A 20,444-nucleotide genomic window follows, 5' to 3' on the forward strand; every position below is an offset into this window, starting at 1 on the left:
GGAGCAGCGGCGGCGTGCCCACCCGTCCTCACCTGTACCAGAGCAGCGACGGCATGCCCGCCCCGTCCTCACCTGTACCAGAGCAGCGGCAGCGGGAAGGTGCTCAGGTGCCAGAAGGCGTGGGCGTCGAGTACCCAAGACAGCGGCGGGAAGTCGGCCGTCTCCAGCAAGATCGTCACCGACACCAGGATCACCGTCAGCGCGCACTTCCAGACGTAAGTGGCGTGCGCCCGCTGGTGGTGGCACCAGGCCAGCCAGGCAGCCACGTCCACCGCGCCTGCCGAGAGATGGCGCTATCAGCGGCGCCGCGGTGCCCGGTCTGTATCACAAGCTCGACGAGCCCCCCATTTTGAGGCTGGTTGGGTGCTGAGGATACCTGCCTGGCGGCGGACGTGTGCCATTCCGCGCGCCTGCCATTTCCGCTTGAGGACGTGCTATGTTTTGTTTGTTTGTTTGTTTGTGGTGCTCAGGGCTCGCCACTCAACCAGTGCTCAAACTGCTACCGCACACACACACCCTGACACTGCGGGGAGCACGGGACTACGCGCGGTGCAGTTAGCTGCACACTGTACCGTCGTTGCTCCACTGGTGGTGTCGGCAATGGTGGAGCGAACGTGCCCAGGGAGGATACGAAGATAACATCCGTTCTTTCAAACTTCCGTTACTCCTAGCCAGCAGGTCAACTTCTGGCCGCATCGTAACGAACGCTTGCGTATCATGTATCGAACGGAGGGCATCGACTGTATGGCAGGGGCAGTGACCTCTGACACTAGCGCCCAGCTGGCTAGCGGTAACACCAGATTGATCAAGCCCCCGACGCCGTCTCTCCTGCTAGTGGATTCGTCTCCAGATCCCCAGAGAGTGCCACGTTCTGTTCATGAAGACAGATTGCCATGCCGCACGCATCACTGTCTATGCCATGATTGCTGAACTGGGTGAATTCAGATTAATGCCTTGCACCGATCGGTTTTGGTCAATGATAAGTGCCGGAAATGGCACGGACGTGATGTGCAGGTCAATATCTACATCATGGAACGTGCACGAACAGTCAATGATGAAGTATGTGGCAATATCTTGTTCGGGGCTGCCATTGACGATTCTGAATACTTTGAGTTCTTATCCTGATGGAAAAGCGAATGCGACTGACCCACATTTTGCTTGCTTTCTCTTGAAGGAAATCTGCTTAAGAAAGTAGATGCGCCCAAAATAACGCACGCAATCTAAGTGACACAGCTGTAGAACCACATAAAACCACGCGAAACAACTGTAGAACCAAGTGAAACCACATAAAGCAGCTATAGAGCTACGTGAAACTACGCGAAACAGCTGTAGAACCATGTGAAACCGCATGAAGTAGCTACTTAGTCTTGCACTGCTATTCATACTAGCTGTCAAGTGCCTTTGCGAGTAGCGTTATGCATACAAGTAAGACGGTAGCAATAGTCTTACTCTTCGTAGAAAAACCAGGAGAATAGAGAAACAGATGCGTCGATATTTCGGCAACATGCCTTGATGGAAAAGATTTACAGCATTTAGTTCAAAATTGGCGACCAATTTTTGACTAGTCAGATGAAGTAGGTTTCGGAAGTTGTTGGGCCTACTGGGCCTATTTGCGGAGAACATTGTGCGCATAGACAAGGCAGTGGTGATAGCCTTATCCCTCGGGGAAAAATCCGGAGAATGGAGATATAGATACGTCCACATTTCGGCGACATAGATAGAAACGAATAGTAGAAGTGCTAATCGTTGCGATAAAGACCTGTTGCCGAAATATCAACGCATCTATATCTCCATTCTCCTGGTTTTTCTCCGAGGAAAAATGCCATTACTACTGTCTCATTTAGGTAAGTTTCCTTCAAGAAGAGGCAATTGAAATGCAAATTCATCGCATTTAGTTTTCCATCAGGCTAAAGACTCGTATAATTCAGAATCGTTAATGGTGAACCCAAACAAAATATTGCCACATCAGCAGGCAATTTTGAATTTACAACTGCTATTCGTTTTGATACAGGCATGTTGCCGAAATATCAACGCATTTATCTATCCACTCTTCCGGTTTCTCTACGAGGAATAAGACTGTGTTATCCGCGCCACCTTCAACCAGACAGCCAGCAGAATCTAGGCCCACACCCTAACCCGTTCGCCGTCGTGAGTACCATCCGGGACATTTCCATGACCTCAAAACTATTCCTACTCACATCTGCCGTCTCGACGACGATTCAGCCCATGTTCATTGTTTGATTCGTGCCCGCGGCACGGCAGCACCACTCCGTCTCATGAACTAGCACTACGCCCGGGCTCAGCCTGCAGCCACAGTCCGCATCACTGCTGCCCTTGCCTCCGCTCTCCATAAGCTCCAGGACACGACCTCGACTCCGAGCTACGCCCAGGCTCAGCCTGCAGTCACAGTCCGCATCACTGCTGCCCTTGCCTCCGCTCCCCATAAGCTCCAGGACGCGACCTCGACTCCGAGCTACGCCCAGGCTCAGCCTGCAGCCACAGTCCGCATCACTGCTGCCCTTGCCTCCGCTCTCCATGTGCTCCAGGACGCGACCTCGACTCCGAGCTACGCCCAGGCTCAGCCTGCAGTCACAGTCCGCATCACTGCTGCCCTTGCCTCCGCTCTCCATAAGCTCCAGGACGCGACCTCGACTCCGAGCTACGCCCAGGCTCAGCCTGCAGTCACAGTCCGCATCACTGCTGCCCTTGCCTCCGCTCCCCATAAGCTCCAGGACGCGACCTCGACTCCGAGCTCGACCCTGAGACATTCGCCCCTCGCTGACAAACCCAAACCCGGCTCTCTCACGCCACACCCCTGCGGCGGGCGAACTCCTCCCAAACGAGCCGCCAACGGTGCCGGCGCTCCGGTACGTGACCTGGCCTGGCCCGACCCGTCACGCGCCGGGCAACGCCCCCAGCTGCCCCCGGGGCTCGTCAGGAGGCACGGTGGGTGGAGGCACGTCCTCCGGCCGACGAGGGCGGCCGTGGGCCACCGGGGGCGTCCTCGCGCATTAGGGGGTCGTAACGGCGCGCCGGGCGCTCCGCTGCGCCCCCCCCCCCCCGAGCGGAGGCGGAGGCCGCTAAGCGCGAGGGACGGGTGTGGGACATTGCCAGGGTACTGGGTGAAAGGTTTCGGCTGTGTGCACACGAGCTGTAGGTGGTGCGGCGAGTTCGGCGCGTGGGCGTGACATGTTGAGGTGAAGCCTGCCTGCTACCTGCGACGGCTGTCCCCACTTGGGTCTCGGAAAAGCTCCTTTCGTCTAAATATGCTTTCCCCGTATTTTATGTTTAATCTGAAATCTCGGAACGGTGAGATCGGAGGCAGCTAAATTGATGACAGTTTTAAGGTGCCTCTTGGAACGCCCAGGAAAAGATGAGTTTGACGGGGTCTGGCTCCGCTATCCACGCTATTTTGAGCCGCGCCGACGCTTGGTATTCCATCTTGGACTTCAGCAGCGCGGGGTGGAACGCAGACACGACCCCCTTGCGGATTCACGCCCGAGGTGTCAGTGCCTAAGCATGAAGGCAAAAGGCGGGAGCAGCTGTATCCCTATCTGGGTAGGTCGTAACTGGGTACCGTACGTGGTCTGCAACTATTCTGCGGGTAATGCGTGAGCTCTTACGGTCGGGTTTCCAGATTGGATCAAACGAAGTGAATGTACCTCCGCACGTAGCGTTGCGCATGCTAGCAGAACATAACTCAGGACGTGCTACTTTTTGCTACGAGCGTCATCCCTGACCGATCCATGACCTTGGGACGTTTTCCTACCCACATCCATCATCCCGACGGCAGTTCGACACAGTTCTTAGTCTGATATGCACGCGCACCATCACAGCATGACCCAGCCTCATGAGTCAGCACTATGCTCAGGCCCGGCCTAGAATGATATCGGAGGCAGTGATGCCATCGCCGTCTATGACCTCCCATGACTACAACCTTTGATTATCTCTTACATACGCCGTTTATGTCCATCATGATATTGACGCTTGCGCTGCGGAAGGCCTGCTTGTAATGCGCGGAGCGGTTTTGGAGGCCCGACCTGATGAGACATTGACCTCGGGTGACCGCTCCACCACCGCTGATATCTGCCACTTTAATGTGGACTTTATCGGTCCTCAGAGCTAAGACGTCTACAATTCCAGGATTCGATTCTAACTTTCAACAACCTCAAGAAGCGACACAATCGCTGATGAAGTTTTCAGTTTCCACCTACAGGAATATTGGACATGAAGAGGTGATGCAAGGTCAGCTCAGAATCCGTCGCTGAGCTTCACTGCTTCACATTTTTGTCGTGAAGATCACAAAGAACAAAATCAAAAGTCGATGAACTGACTTGATAGGAATTTAGCCCTCTCAGTCAAGTGAAAGACGCATTGAAACCGAGCTAGTTGGAGCTCCTTTACAAAACATTCGTCGGTTCAGAGGGTTCCTTTAAAAACCCGAAAGGCAGGCCACGCCAACCTCCCCCAGTGAATGCGACTGCGATGAATCCAGGATCCCAGCCGAGGCTGCCTGTTTTGTGCTTCGATCGCCCAGGGCCTCCACCAAGGCAGCGGGCTGAGCGCACACCACAAGGTCAACACCCCGCCCGTCGCCGCAGCCGTCTCTTTGTTACCGTGCCGGCGGGGGCTCCGGTTTACGGGGGGCGGGGAGGGGGAGGGGCGACCACCACAGCAGGACGGGGGTCGTCACGTGACCGGCGACGGAGCGGCCGCGGCATCGATTGCGGACAACAAGGTCAAGGTCCCGGTCCGGGCCATTCGAACCACGTCGCTGGCCGCCGCCGGCCAGCCGCCCGGTCCCATGGCGCCTGCAGGCACGTTTCGTGAGACCAGGCCGCGGTCGGTGACGCTCCGGGGATGGAGGTCGCTCGTGCCTTCTGTCATCAGCGACGGGTTTCGCTAATCACATTTAGCAGAGGAAGGAAATGTACTGATAGTAAGGGACATGCGGCGTGCAGCGTTTTCTGGAGAATCGCTCGACACAGATGTCGTGGTTGAGCAACTTGGTGCAGCCACAAGCGGGGCAACACCTTTTGGTTGCTACGGACCACCAAGAAGGCATGTTTGTCGCCAGAAAGCCACAAAATTGGATTGTGCTACCCATTCAACCAGTGGCAACTTGCCCGAATGCTCCATACGTCCTGCCACCCAAGGCTGAGAAGTGTAAGAAATGTAAAGCCTTCCACGGGGATAGACAATTGGGCTTATTGGGTTTGGGCTCACACAACCATCCAGCTGCCTCCAGCACCAATCATACTTTCGACCGGGCGAGGAAGAGCAGGTTTGTTTCAAACCTGCATGAGTCTATGTTGGAGTTGAGTCATGTGCGTCGGGTGAAATAATCCACGGGTCTTCCCAAACAACAATTTCAAAGTGACTAGAATGCTTACTCAAGTTCTAAAGGGATGGAATGTAAGTACTAACCTCTGTTCTTGTTGCGACAGCAGCCCGACACATGAACATCATACATGCAAAGGCTGTCGACCAGAATACACGACAGAAGCAAGCCTACTTGTAGTACATGGAACGGTTCATTGTGATACATGCTATCACCGGAATCAAGTTCAAAATCATCGCTTGTCTCTTAGTCATGATCAAAGTCAACTCAACAGTGTGACCCGCCACTCAGTCAGCGTTGGGTTCTGCTCAGTGTGTCACTGGTCGGAATCGGAATCGATTTGGCTGAAATGGAATCGGATATAAGCTGTGGTATCTGGCTGTCGAGGCCTGCGATCAGCGCCATCTGTTTCGTGTAAATATCGAAGTGGATATTTCCTGTCACCTGCCAGTCCAAAGGCCGTCGTAAATAAATCAACAAGTTCAGGGATAAGCTGACTGAAGCTGATGGAGGGGAGGCACGTGGCTCGGGCTCGGAACAAGTCGTGAAGTCGAATCAGAAAGCGGACAGACAGGTTCACATTACTGTAGGGTCACATGTCACAGATCCTCTGTATTGATTGTAGAGTCATTTGGAGCGACGACAAATTGTCAAGTCCGGCTTCAGCCTATATGGGTGGGCCAAAGTGAGGAATCATGGAATCAGAGACAGATCTGTATATTCCGAGACAAGGATCTGTTTGCAGGAGCAGGGCTGCAGCGTCCCAGCTGAGATCATGCTTCAATTCAGAGCACCATATGCAATACATCAGAAAACCCTATCTCATGCACAGACGGCTTGTGCCGAGTTGCTGACTTCAATAGGGGATCAAGCAAGCCTAAAATGGGCTGCTTTGCACCGGAATTTCCTAAGCGTTGCTTTGTAGTGCGGAAATGGCGTGAGGCATGGAAAAATGCGCGGCGGATTAAAGGAGGCTGGAGTCACACGATGCTTGCCCAGAACATTGAGGTAGCTTAACAGTCACTGCGAACTGAGGCAATCCTCAGCAAACTAAGGCAATAGAGGACACAGTTAGGCTACTTCAATGTGGAAGGATCTGAACGCTTAGTAGGTACGCAGTTCGATAATAATGAGCCGGCTTTCCAGATGAAGAGTTATTCCCTCTAGAATAGCCAGCCGTTCCATCTATTTCTCCATTCTCTAGGCTATTCCATGAGGAATAAGGCTATTAGTACTGTCTCGTCTTTATAAATAATGCTCCTTGCAAATACATTTGACAATGTATTTAATTTCTAACTGGACCGTACTGCTTTAGAACATGAATTAGTAGCCGTTTGCACATCACTTATTAAGTTTTTCTTGACAACGAACAAGCAGCCTTAGCTTCACAGCCCAGTTGATGACACTCTGCTTACCCAAAAGGATATTGGCCTTCATGTTGTAACCATAGTCGAACTTGACCAGCGACAAGTAGAGGATGTGGTAGACCATGAAGCCGAGACAGAGCACCGTCACCGAAATTGTAGAGCACGACAGATTCGGCCCCAGAAACCTGCGAAAGGAAAATGGCGACGCCATCACCTGACATGCGTAGAAGGCTAGCATACACTTACGCAATAATGTTTAGGTTATGCTAAGACGCATACAACAGACCAAATAGTTTACAGAAGTAGGCTTATATCACTATGCTGGTCACGGCCATATACATATAAGTTTTATTGATGTAGACTTGCCCTGTCCGGGTGGTACAGTGATTAGAGGACGGGACCTGGATCGCAGTGAGTGATCGATGTACTGGTTCGGTAACCGGGGAGGGAAAACTTGAGTACATGTTGCGGCTTTGCATAACCCATCAAAATGCCGGGAACGATTTGGCAAAAGGTCTGGAAAAACTGGTCGCATGGTTCAGGAGACTTGGGTTGTATGATTTACAGATACAATATAATCGTCAAGGTTGCATGCATGCGTATATAAGTACCAGATTAATATCAAACACACATACACACACACACACACACACACACACACACACACACACACACACCACACACACACACACACACACCACACACACACACACACACACACACACACACACACACACACACACACACACACACACACACACCACACACACACACACACACACACACACACACACACACACACACCATATTATATTAATTATATATATATATATATATATATATATAATATCGATTACCAAACACGATCGCCGATATGCACCCAGCCCGGGAGTAGGCACACTGAGAGCATATCCCACGACAGCCTCGCTACGCAGCTCTCACGTTAAGGGGAATGTTTCACATTTGAAGATATCAAAGCAATCATCAGATATGATAAAACAAGCTCACTTTCAACTTTGGGTATGCTTTTAAGTGGAAAAGACTGCTCTAGACAGCACAATTCGCTGTTGAGTAAAAATGCTGCTCAATGCGTCATGGTTTGATTACGTCATCGTACCTTACACAGCATTGGCTGAGAGCCAGCTGACGGCTGTTTTATCTGGAAATGGTGTTCACGAACGCCAGAAATGATCGCCTCGGCAAGTAAATTTTTCTTGACATTGATCACCGTATGTCTTATGGAATGGCTGGATTTGTACGGCACTATTATGAACGTCATGAATGCCAAAGTGCCTTTTAAAAACTCTCCCATTTTCGCGGAAGTATATATATATATATATATATATATATATATATATATATATATATATATATATATATCTCTCTCTCTCTCTCTCTCTCTCTCTCTCTCTCTCTCTCTCTCTCTCTCTCTCTCTCAGAAACTAGAGGGGCTTAGGTCTTGAAAACGATAAAGTTGTGAACAATACCAAAAGATCTTCAAGATGGGTATTTCGGCTCAAGACCCCATATAAATGTGGAGCACTTCCTTTAAAGAACACATCCGATTCAGGAGAGCCAGGAATGCGGTCAAGACAGCCGAATCACCACAACAAATCTCACAGCACACCCGCACCAGAGCGAAAATTTGACTCGCCGATCACTGATTCTGATATCGCCCTTCCAATGCCGCCTAATTCATCGTCCCCAACGGCGAACCAGCCTGCGCCACGACAGTGCTGTTCGCGGTCGGTCACGTGCTCGAGCTCTCTGTGTGCGTATGTGTGTGTCTGGTTGGCTGGCCTGCCCTGGATCGGTGTGTCGTGGCACGAAGCCGCGCCGCCGTAAGCTCAGCAGACGGTGGCGTCCGAGGCCGCGGTCGGCGCGACTTTGCCGGCCGGAGCGCCGGCGGTCGATGCTGGGAGTTCGGAGTGTCCCTCCGCCGGAGTTCGTGCTGGACGCACTCGAGCCATGACCGCTGCACCGACCCGAAATAGAGCCTGATTGCAGACGTGGCGCAGTAAAATGAACTAAAAGAGGCGCTACCGCCCGTCCGAAGCCGCACCGAGGAATCCTTGAAATGGGGGCTGCCTCAAGGCAACTTCGGGAGCCCAGCACGTTACGTACGGCCCGGATTTCGCCATCAGGGCGCGCCAGGTTGACTCGAGCTCCGAACAGTCTCTCCAACTCCTCGGTCACGCCGCCGAGGAGCTCGCGCCGATCCAATAGGAAACATTTCGGCGCCTCGTAAAGCGGGGCTCGCGTTCTCCGGCGGCTACAATTCGCCGCGAGCAAACCGAGGACATTCACCATCAGACGCCATCAACATTTTACGCGGCGCAATGAAGCAATCGAATCGGATGACGTCAGGAGGATCATAAACGACGGTTCAGCGAACGCGACTCGGGCCGTCGCAATGTAAGTAGCACAAAGCAGGTCACACGTGGTGACGTCACGCGCTCAGTATGACGCTTGCCTAACGCTGACGCCTATTCTGCACGGCGCGGGAGCTGTGACGCATGGCCTGAGCCAACAGCGCCGACAACGAGCTAGCATGACACAACAGCGCCTTCCTAGGTCGCGACGTCGCTGCCGCCAAGCGCAGGCAGGCTGCCAAGGTTAAGGGCGACTGTCAAGGTTTGAGGCCTGGCTGCTGGGGGCGACCACCGAAACACGGCTGACCGCCACGGGGTGGCTGGAAACAGAGAGGATCGCACTTGCATTGGCAGCGGCTGTCTGGGACCAGAAATAGGCGGCAGCATTAATTTATAACCGCTGGCGGTCGACGCAGACTATTCTTGGCAGTAAGGATCGCTACCGTAACGGGTAGCCCAGGGTCAGATCTCAAGCATGTCCGAATAGCTGGAAGGAGGGCATTGTAACAGCGGCATCGAGGAACCGATCCAGATGACGTCCGTGGTTGATCATTTGATGTAGATGCGTCAGATATCAGCTCCTGTTCCCGTTCCCCATACCATTGAAAGATATCACATGATCACACACACACACATCGTCACACAAAAGATATCACACGATCACACACGCATTGCCACACAAAAGATAGCACACGATCACACACGCATCGCCACACACACGTCCGCGACATATCCTATGGCTAGCGTGGTCGAATCTAAGCGATGGCATTCGTAGGATATTGCTCGCACTTTATTCCATCATATACTCACAAGCTCCAATTAATTTTTAGGAGAAGGATTCCTTCAAGTTTTAAAAGGCTTTAGCCGGAAAACTGATGGAGGCACGGCTGATGGTTAACCAGAACTGGCTTCATCCCTGTAAGAGCCTTTTCGCGGCAGGATGTAAATGGCCACCGTTTGCACTTATCGCAATATCTCCAGTATTGGTCACCATGGTGCCTTGCGCAAGGTTTCTTCACGAAGGCCTGCCAGCTACTTAACATTCGGAGGAATTAACTATGCTAAAAAAAGTGCGTTGTGGAATTTCTTGAGCCTTGGGCTTAAGATGAACTTATATTTATCTTATGGAAGCCAGTTTTTGTGGCGAAAATTGTCCATCTTTCAATGAGTAAGGGCAACGTACGTCAGTGATCCTATTATAGCTAACCAAGATAAGACATGCATGGGGAACAACATTGCAACAACTTTATAATGCGAACAGCCCGAATGCCTTACGGGTCAAGGCATTGTGTACGCTGCTTACGTGCACGTGTCTGTGCGCGCGTGCTTACCTGATGCAAGCGGAGTAAAACGAGAACAGGACCATAGAGAAGGCACAGAAGTAGTCCAGCTTCTCCGTGACGTCACTGTCCTTGGCGTGGAAGACAGTCGACCAAAACCAGGCGTTGATACACACCTGCGCGCACAAGCAAAGGAGGCCAGGTCAATGTCCGCGCTGGTGAGCGCGGGACCAGGCGAACTGGCTGAGTACCAAACACGAGGTTTGTTACCCGATGCTGCACAGCTTTCACCGTCTGAACAATCTTAACCTTCCTTTTGGATGGATTTCTGTATTGCATCACGTGCTGTAGCCGACATACTTTTCCTTCATCATTTATTTACCTATTTTGCTCTTTGGCAAATTATGCTATATCCGGGCAACCGTGAATCGGTTATTACCCGTTAGGGTAGCAAACATACGGCGCGATCACGTGTACATCATGCAGATAGCATGCAAGTCCCTCACTCGTAATGGAAACAAAGCCTATGACTGACACGTGACAACAGCACAATGCGGCGGTTTGCATCTTTGTCGGGCGACAAAGACCAGGGCCGAGTCGCCAACAAGCGAACTAATTTGCTTTTTTCTCCGCGGCAGTATACGGCAATGGCGCATGGAGCGTCGAAAGCACCGCTGCTTCGGGCACACAGCGACGGCCGCTGCCTGTCAAGGGCCAACAATTGACACAATGACACAGATCCGGGAAGGAGGCGGGCTCGCCGTGCGGGTGGACCATCGGACTGGCAGACGTTTTTGTTACTGTGTTCTTCCCACAGAACTAATAAGCTTATCACTGGCGGACAGAGAGTGGCACACCGTCGGCGTTTTTCGCAATACGAAGTTGTGGTCCCGCAACTTATTGCAGAAATATCACAAATTAAATCTCAGGCGCCGCGGGAGGACACAAACTTCGCAGAAATCCGAGCAGAAATTTCAGAACAAAGGAAGTCAAACCTCCACAATCAGACGTCAGCTTCACAGCCGCCCACAACTTCACCCGACAACAAGCTGGCTCAGGTTCGCGTTCTACAAGCAATGCCGGCTAAAAAGCCAGCCATCGCGTTATCTGTCACAAACAAGACGCCGCAAGGTCTTACACAGCTTCCGATAGCTGGCTCTGGGTGAGTCAGTGAACAGAGAAGCATTCACTTCAATCTTAAACACTTGTCGCTGCACTGATTTTTATGCATTGCACTGATGGCACGTTCACTACCCTGTCTTGTATTTTCTATGTTTCAGTCGTTTCTCACGCATAAGCAGGGAGCACTCCAAATTCTGTTACAACATATGTTGTGCTTTGATAGAAAAGAGGGAAGGGAGGGGCAGGGGAAGGGACCGGGAACTTCCGATCTGCGCGGGATTTCGCACTAGCGCATGTAGTTGGTTGCAGATCGCCGCATGGCGGTTTAGTCGCTAGCCATGAGAGAAGAAATACCACAAAACCCGCAACCGATCACACTGATGGCAAACATGCCCGCAATGATCGTGCAGCGCCGGTGATCGTTCACGTCCCAGCTCCATCAACGGCGAACAGCAACGGCCGATGGCGGCCAGACGGCCGGCGTTCGTCCACGTCCCAGCGCCATCAACAGCGCACAACAACGGCCGATGGCGGCCAGACGGCCGGCGTTCGTCCACGTCCCAGCGCCATCAACAGCGCACAACAACGGCCGATAGCGGCCAGAAAACCTGCACGCTTTCCTCGCTTCCCCGTAGCCGTGTTTATGCAGCCGTATCGCGGTCGTCGGTAGCGTCGGCGTCGGCACCGGCGGCGCCACGCGGCCCGGCGCTCCGGCGCCGCTTCCAGGAACGGTCCAGCGACGAGCGCGGTGACAGGCGGACCCGCTGACTCAACCGACAACACGGGCGCCCGTACGGCGAACCGGCGTCGCCAGGGGACCCCGCGCGGCGGCGGCGCCAGGGGAGCTGGACGCCAGCGCACGGCGACCTCTTGCGGCTCGAGGTTTGGTGAATTACTGCCAGAGAACACGTGAGAGGGCTGCGAAAAGTGGCGGAAACAGGCGCTGTATGAGCACCCAGGGTAATAAGTTTCGCCCGCAGAGACGCGTGCATCGAGCGAGGACAGTGCTACAAAATGAAGCGCAAAGGTCAAGATGCCTACGAAGTGAATCATCCGGTGGCAACAAAAGGTCTGCGAAAACGACGACATATGTCATTGGGTAAAACATACAGAGCGTCATCAAAATGAAGTTCTGAGTTCGCGGCAACACTTGAGCCCCGCTGTTTTCGACAGCTACCTGTCAGCTAATTTGCAGCCACCTCTTGATCTGTGGTGCCACAAGTTACTAGTTTGAAATATCAAGCAAAGCCAGCAAGAAATTCATGCTTCCTTTCCGTGACAGGCCGTAAATCAATCACATAAGCAAGCTTTTCTCAGGAACTACCAGGGAAGCGACCGGTTTGACTTCGACTCGATGTGTAGCATGATAAACGGTGACAGGGCAGGCTCGGAAGTTCTCCAGAACCACTTCAAAATCTTGCTCGCGGATCAAGAAACCACAGCATCGGATTACAGCACGACCAATCATTTTAAGAACGGCCTCCGAGCACCGCCGTTCTCAACAGCCGTATACTTACTTCTGCAGCTAGACATAAGGGATATTGCTAATTTTACATCCGATCTAGGTTTTTGAACATCCAGCGCGGTGCAAAAGCCAAAAATGAAAAGCAGCATCCGCAGGTCTCCATCGCTACTCTAAATAATGTGCACGGAATGCACGTACCTGGACCACAATATACAGATTCCATCAGAAATTGGCAAAAGAACAACCCGAAGTACGTTGCAGTGACTGTTAGAAGAGGACGCGAATTTTCCAAGCAATAATAACATTTTGATGAAATACGTACGCATGTGTTGAGCATTACTAGTTCAGAATTATCGCATTAATTAGAAAATTAATTCTTATCACATGGGCACATGCCTGTCTATCTGGGATGTAGTTTCAGCAAAATTAGTTGGACGGGCTGAGCAGTGAAAAATGACAAAGTCTAACCCCTAAACGCGCCAACAAACGGATTTCTGTCCGGATTTGGCTCATCTCCTCTTTAAATTTGGGAGGCTAGAGCCTAAGTTGGTGGGACTGGAATCTCCCAACTGAACAGGATTTGGCAACCCCGCTTTCTATTCTTCCTATTTACTCTTTGCACCTTCCACATATAATTACCCATCTTATTACGCCTGCACGGGATTATTTTACAACTGTCTAGCAGCGCTCATGCAATGCCATAATGCAACCCGCGCCGTCTTGCCATTTAGAAGGTTAAATGTCACCAGACGGCCTCGTGACCCCGCAAGGACATGCAATATTCGATGGTAGTCACGGAGGGCCGGGAGAGCCGGGCGACTGCGCGGAGCAAAATACTTACGACGCAGTGCTGGCAGGCGAGGGTCCGTGCACATGTGCGCAGCCAGGCTAGGTGGATGCCCAAACTGAAATCGACGCGAGGGGATGCCTAGGAAACAGAGGGCCGGTGTTCCCTGTCACCCCCCGCTGCTGAGCAGTTGCCATGCGGAGCCAGCGCCATTGCTACGCGGTGAGGTGACTTATGCTTAACGATGCATGACGAGCACCCATTGTCACGTGAATGAGAACTTCGACGTGGCTGAGGAAATTAGAGCTCCGAGTCATTCTTGCGAAATGCAGTTTGGCGGGGAAATGGCGCCGGCGCCGCCGAGGAATCCTGAACTTCTGGCTCAGCACCGTCCAGCTGTCACCGGCATTATCCAGTCCCACTGCTGCCCGTAATTGAGTTTGAATGTCGGGCACACGTGACGGCGCGGTGCTAGCGCGGTTGGTTTGAGACACTCGGCTGCGACCGCCAGAGCATATCTATTAACTCCGAAGTCGTAGTTCTTCCGAATAGCCCTCACAGTGTCTTGTGAGGATAAGGCGGGGAGTTCCTGTGAGCAAGTTCGGCGGTTAGGTTTGACGATTGGGGCGGGTGGTAGGCGCTGGGTGGTTGTGTGCCCGTCCACCTTCTCTCTCTCTCTCTCTCTCTCTCTCTCTCTCTCTCTCTCTCTCTCTCTCTCTCTCTCTCTCTCTCTCTCTCTCTCTCTCTCTCTCTCTCTCTCTCTCTCTCTCTCTCTCTCTCTCCCTCCGTCTCTCTCTCCCCTCTCTCTACCTCTGGCGCTCTCTCTCTCCTGGCCAGATGTCGCATCAATCACACGCTCGCCGTGGCTGGCATATGTCTCGGTCAGCCGCTGGCTGGATACAGCCTCCATACAGCCTAGTCCCGACCCATCCGGGCATGGGTCCCAATCCCACTGAGGCCCGGGCATTAGCAATACTCTGTCGCCGAAAGGTGACACGCGCTGGATGCTGTCGCGCATGGTTTTCTGCTTGTCGCCTTCATACGATGGCTAGGAAATAGTCTGATTGAACCTACGGACTAGGGAGCTCTGGCTGAACAGACCAAACAACTTGGCTAGATGAAACATTAACCACGTGTTGTAAGTGTAGTTTTCAATGGCCACCAGCAGATCCTTTTGAAAGTTGTAAGAATTCAAAGGTGAATAAAGCATGACTTTTGCTTTAAAAAAATACACCGAGCTTCGATTGGGCAAAAGGCAGCGTTAATGAATCAACCACCAAGGTAGCGACTAAACTCAGTTTCACTCGTCGCTAAACACTTGTTAGCGGCTGCCTTCAGCACATACTGGGCATCGGTCAGCACGTGAGCGTAAGTGGTATTCTCGGAAGGGTGGAGCTCTGGCGGGCTTCGCAGCGGAACGCTAGGCGACCGGCCACGGCTGGGCTCGACGAGCCAGCACCATTGTAACCTCAAGAACATTACGGCGCTTAAACGGCGCTGCGACAATGCGAGCGGACGAAATTGCCCGGCGACAATGATTTAATGATACAATATTCCCAAAATTGGGCGGGCCAAAACGGAGACCGTTTTGACGTTGAGAATTTTTGCCATGCGAGAAACCGCTGGTGGGATCTGTTTCAGTGTTAAATTTCACGGTGGAAGGTGTTCCAGCAAAAATGTCTGCCCCAATCTGTTCCCAACGAAATGTCGCCGATCTCCATGCAAAGTTTTGGAGTTCTGCTATGAAGAGCTAAGAAATGTGAGACATTATAAACACCAACTCAACTAATTACATATTACCTGCACTGCGTTCAGTTAAAACGTATTAAAAAGCTTGACATGTTGCGCTTTGGACTCGTCTGGCCCGCCTCGGGGCGGACCAACGCAACTCCAGGGCTTCATGGAGGAGCACCTGCCCTTCGAACAGGTGCTCCCCACGTCAGTTCCGGACCAATTCCAACTACAAGGGAAGTGATTCAGCGATCAATGTTTCCGAGCGGAGGTCGTTACGAGTGGCTGGGCGTCGTTTTTCGCAATGTTTTGCGGTTCTGGGAAGCCGCGTGCACCATCCACCTATGAGTCCCTCGCATGGCTCATCGGTTTCGCCGAATGTGATCAATACGACAGCGTTTGACGGACAGTAAACAGGTCGGGAAAGCCGCAGCCTCGCGCTGACATCCAAAGGTCGGCAACAGTTCAGCGGAAGTCCGATCTTTACGACCTGTATATCGATCATCCAGAGGTCACCGAAACCGGAAGTGGGGAAACACATTTCCATCAATGACTTCCGGCTAGTGCCAGGTCTTTGACCTCCCGCACCGACGTAGGAAGCAGCTGCCGTCGAAGCCAGGACTCCAACGCTCTGGCGTGAAGCACCGCTGGCAGCCCAAGGAAAATATGATTATGGAGATGCGGGCGTGTTTCAAAGGCGATGACCTGACGTCATTCGAGACGCAACGCAAAATAACCAGGCGGATATCGATGTGGAAAGCTTGAGAACTTTCTCGCGGCTCACGGTGTGCAAGCACCCACCGGAAAGTTCTGGGTTTCATGGCTCATTCTGCAGGTAACTTCACGTATGACGACCTGCACGTGACAGTGCTAACCTGCTGCATGACCTGCTTGTAACGTTAAACTAACGAGGAAATGTAGGAAGGAGAACAGCAACACACAACGAATTATTCAGACAGAACAATATTTGTAGTTTTCACGGAAGCAGGGCAACGTCGTAATGATAGAAAAGCAGTTTTGCCACTACAACATACGCAAAACGGCGGCAATTTTGCGGAAGGATTGAGACGAGTTATTAGTATCACAGATGGACCAGCTGTTCAAACTATCGTCTTCGCCCGATGCATCATTAGGCACGCGACTACGTCTGTCTGTCTGTCTGCTGTTTCTATACTAGTACACCAGACGGGGACGGGAGTTCGAGCAATTATGCCAACCGTAGACGGAAAAATTAGCATTTGAACTATTGCCCATGCTTTTATTTTCGCCGCGCAAATGTTGACAAACGAGATTATCGCCGTGTTCACAATTGAAGTTCTACAGGATTATAATATTGCGTGGTGACGGATGAGAAAAATGACTGATTTCACTTTTGGACTTTGGAATCTTGAACTCACGTCGTACGCCATTATTTTCAAAAGCTACAGCAGGAAACTCACATCGCTCAAACATGAGCATTTGCTTATCATGTGTGAAAATGCCTTTTATGCTACGAAACTGCCAGGTCAGCCAGAGAAAATGTTTCATAATGCAGAACAACGGAGATGTGGTCATTTGGGTTAATGATGCTCATATTCACTCCACCGTAATGCTATGACATAAAAACTGCCGCCGTGCCACAACGATGACACCATTACCGCGTGTCGGCCGCTCACGAAGCCCGTGCTGAGGTCGAATATTTACAGACATACCACAGCCGTGCGAACGAATTACTGGTGGAAAGAACGCCAAAGCAAGAATCTAGAGATAAAGCTTCTAGGAAGTATTTACAGACATACCACAGCCGTGCGAACAAATTACTGGTGGAAAGAACGCCAAAGCAAGAATCTAGAGATAAAGCTTCTAGAAAGTATTTACAGACATACCACAGCCGTGCGAACGAATTACTGGTGGAAAGAACGCCAAAGCAAGAATCTAGAGATAAAGCTTCTAGAAAGAAGAGAAGTCAGATATCCGGAAAGAAAGCACGAAACTACCAAAGTTATTTCGTGAGATGTGCGTGCAATGCATTCTTATTTCTTATCCCCTACCTTCATTTCCCCTGCCTTCAATTGCAAGAATGTTTCAATACTTGAATCACTGAATGCACGAATGGCATTGGGGTCCGCGTCCTCGCTGAGTACTGCATAATGTGTCAGCACCGGCAATGCCACCTCACCGTTCTGGACCAGCGGCGTAATTTCAGAAATTGAGTGGGGGTGGGTGCTGAGCGAAAAAAGTCTCAACCTACCTCCAAAATACGCCAGCAAACAGGATTCTCCCTGCATTTGGCGCACATTTTCCCCGAAGTTGGTGGTCTATAGCCCAATTCGAGGGTCTGAAACACACCCGCGTGGAACGAAAACTGCTCCCCTGGTCTGGACTGTATGCATCGTATTCTTGGCCAGCAAACGCTATTTCTTGAAATAATAGTGCACGGATTTAATCAATGCGCATTAGTGTACCTGGCGGAGGGCAAGTGAAGCGCTAGGGGTCTGGGGGTCGGGGAGTCAGTCAATATCTCGCACTTTTTATCGAGACGCGGGCGATGAGCATTACAGCCCGCTATCCGTTACACCCCTCTCAAGTTTTACTCAACAGCTTTTCGTTGTTTTTTTTTATCGTGGAAACATTGCCTTAGGTTTATTGTCTGACCTGATTGAAGTGTCAGTCACGTTGAATCACTAAAATCGTACCCAGTCCTATTAATCATCTTCAATCACTGTTTTTGTTTCTTTTAATTCAGGCACAAAATGCAACCAAACATTGGAATAGTTTGTGAGCAAATATATACGCGTTGCACAACCAAAGCTGGTAAAACAGGTTCGTATCATTTCTTCCTTTTCTCCACCGCTTTTCCTTTTAGTTTTTCCATCCCTGACTTCATAGGAAATGTCGGTCGGTGATACAAGGGCTGCCACTCTAGAATATGTTCGCCAATTTTGCAAGTAACGAGGTGGTTTGTGCATTTGACAGCGCAGGGTAACATTTCATTCAGTCATTTCATTTCATTCAGTCATTTTCATTTCATTTTTAGGAGAACATTTCTTTCAGTCAGCCTGACACATATATTAACTAGGGCGGCATTTTCACAGAAACTGACGGATATAAGTACTTGTATTTAACACCTCCCTTCCGTATTTTTACAAAATATAGATAGATGTCGTCATCTCCGAATTCAAAACGACCAAAAAAACTATGTAAGTCACTTCGCCACAACGCAATATGCCAATGCCACGAAATTTAATTGTGAAAACGGCCATTCCCCGCTTTTTCAAAATTCCGTGAGGGTGAAATATGGGACATCGTCGGCTCTCAACTCATTGCTAGAACTATACGCGTCATATCGTGTTGTCTAATGGTTCGAAATGTGTTATATAACCCACTATATAACGAGTGTCATCAAAGTCTGTGATGTTATCGTAAGTCACTCAAAGTCCAAGTTCCATCAGGTGGAGTTTTGAAGTTGGCTTCAAAGTAGTTCTTAATATCGTTAATTCACCCATGAACGGGGCTACCCTCCAACTTCGGACTTACGAGTGAGGCAGCAAGTAAAGCTTACCACCCTGATTTCTAAGGACTGAGAATGGCTAACTGACAATGCAGCTGCTAGGTCGCCAAAGCGATTCTGCACAAATTTTCTCGACGCGCTAAGGCGCCTGACAAAAATGTGTTGCGAAACGATGGTATCCAGTGCAGTTTACTCCGTTACGGAAACATCAAAAGTATGAAACAGATAGCTGGTCTAAGCAAACCAACTCTGATTCCAAGTCTCCCAAAACTCGAAGCACGTGTTGACAAAAATACAGCATCCCAACACTTCACTTTAAAAGATGCCTTCAAGTTGATCTGAGATGACATTGATTTAAAAGATGCAGAACGTATCCGGAATTCAGTGCTGTTGTCAACTCTGTGTGTCATAAATCAGCCCAGGCCACTCATAACCTATGACCAGGTCATTGTGACCTTTATGATATGAAAACCTAGGAGTAACAGTGGCCACTTATTTATGTCAAAACGTAGCTTCCAGCAGAATGGATCACCTTTGCTGGTCCAAAGGAGACTGACCTCTCTTAAAAACACGCATCAAGAAACGTTGGAAAAATATAAAAAATATAAAATCTATAGTCAAACTTTGGTTTAGCCATAATCGAAATTGTTTCAATCTGAATTGACCATAGTCCAGCATGCATCTCTACCAAGCCAATAAAGCAGTATCTCATAACGATGTTTTGGGTAAATAATGGAGCTTCACACATCGTGGGGTCAGAACGGAATGAAACAAACTATGCAGCAAAGTACGAGCCACTACGCAACAGACCTTTGCGCTCCAAAGAGGAACAGCGCCCGTTCAAACTTGGCCGGATCCAGTCCAGTGGATACATTGATCTGTCCAAGAACAATGGCGCAGTGTGTGTGTGGGGGGGGGGGGGGGGGGGGGCATAACTGTAGGTTGCTTGGGACAGTGCAGAACGGGATACACAGCAACACCAACTCTGTCGACATCCTTCGTCGTTGTACATGCAGCGGTCTTTACCTTGAAACTAACCTGAAATTGTCACGGTTTTCTGCTCTGACGCGGAGCAAATCAGGACATTCCCGGGAAGGTGACGTCGAACGTCACAAGCTGAACGGCGCTGATTGGTACATGATTACCCTTACGGGCGCCGGGCAGTCAACCTGACCTTTCACCGGCTATAACTGACCGAACGAAAAACCCTATCCCATTTTGCCGAGCTCGCACGCACAAAGCAAGTTGCCGGGCCAACAGGGAAAGGCTCAGCCGTCCTTGTGGCCGTCCGGCTCGCGCCCGGCACGTGGACAAAGCCATTACCGACAAAGAGCACTTTGGGGAGAGCGCGCGCTGCCAGCGCACCAACAGGTGGGGCCTGCCGGCGGCGGGAGACGCGTGGGCGACGGCCGGGCAGCAATCAATACGGCGCCGGCGACACAGAGCGCGCAGGCCTCGGAGGCTGCGGCCCAGGGGTCGCGGCACGCGG

General features: G+C 51.0%; 1 protein-coding gene across 1 annotated transcript in view; it reads right to left on the bottom strand.

Annotated features, from left to right (window-relative positions):
* Positions 1 to 20,444, bottom strand: part of LOC119105318 (post-GPI attachment to proteins factor 3) — a 40,974-nt gene that overhangs the window by 10,397 nt on the left and 10,133 nt on the right. Inside the window, exons 5-7 of the mRNA XM_037228786.1 lie at positions 10,412 to 10,536; positions 6,757 to 6,893; positions 73 to 277 (exon numbers count right to left, since the gene is read on the bottom strand). Coding sequence (XP_037084681.1) covers positions 73 to 277; positions 6,757 to 6,893; positions 10,412 to 10,536 — 467 coding nt within the window. The remainder of the gene's footprint in view (positions 1 to 72; positions 278 to 6,756; positions 6,894 to 10,411; positions 10,537 to 20,444) is intronic.

Source organism: Pollicipes pollicipes, unplaced genomic scaffold, assembly GCF_011947565.3.
Source record: "Pollicipes pollicipes isolate AB1234 unplaced genomic scaffold, Ppol_2.1 Scaffold_6138;HRSCAF=7277_pilon_pilon_pilon, whole genome shotgun sequence".
Taxonomy (NCBI): domain Eukaryota; kingdom Metazoa; phylum Arthropoda; class Thecostraca; order Pollicipedomorpha; family Pollicipedidae; genus Pollicipes; species Pollicipes pollicipes.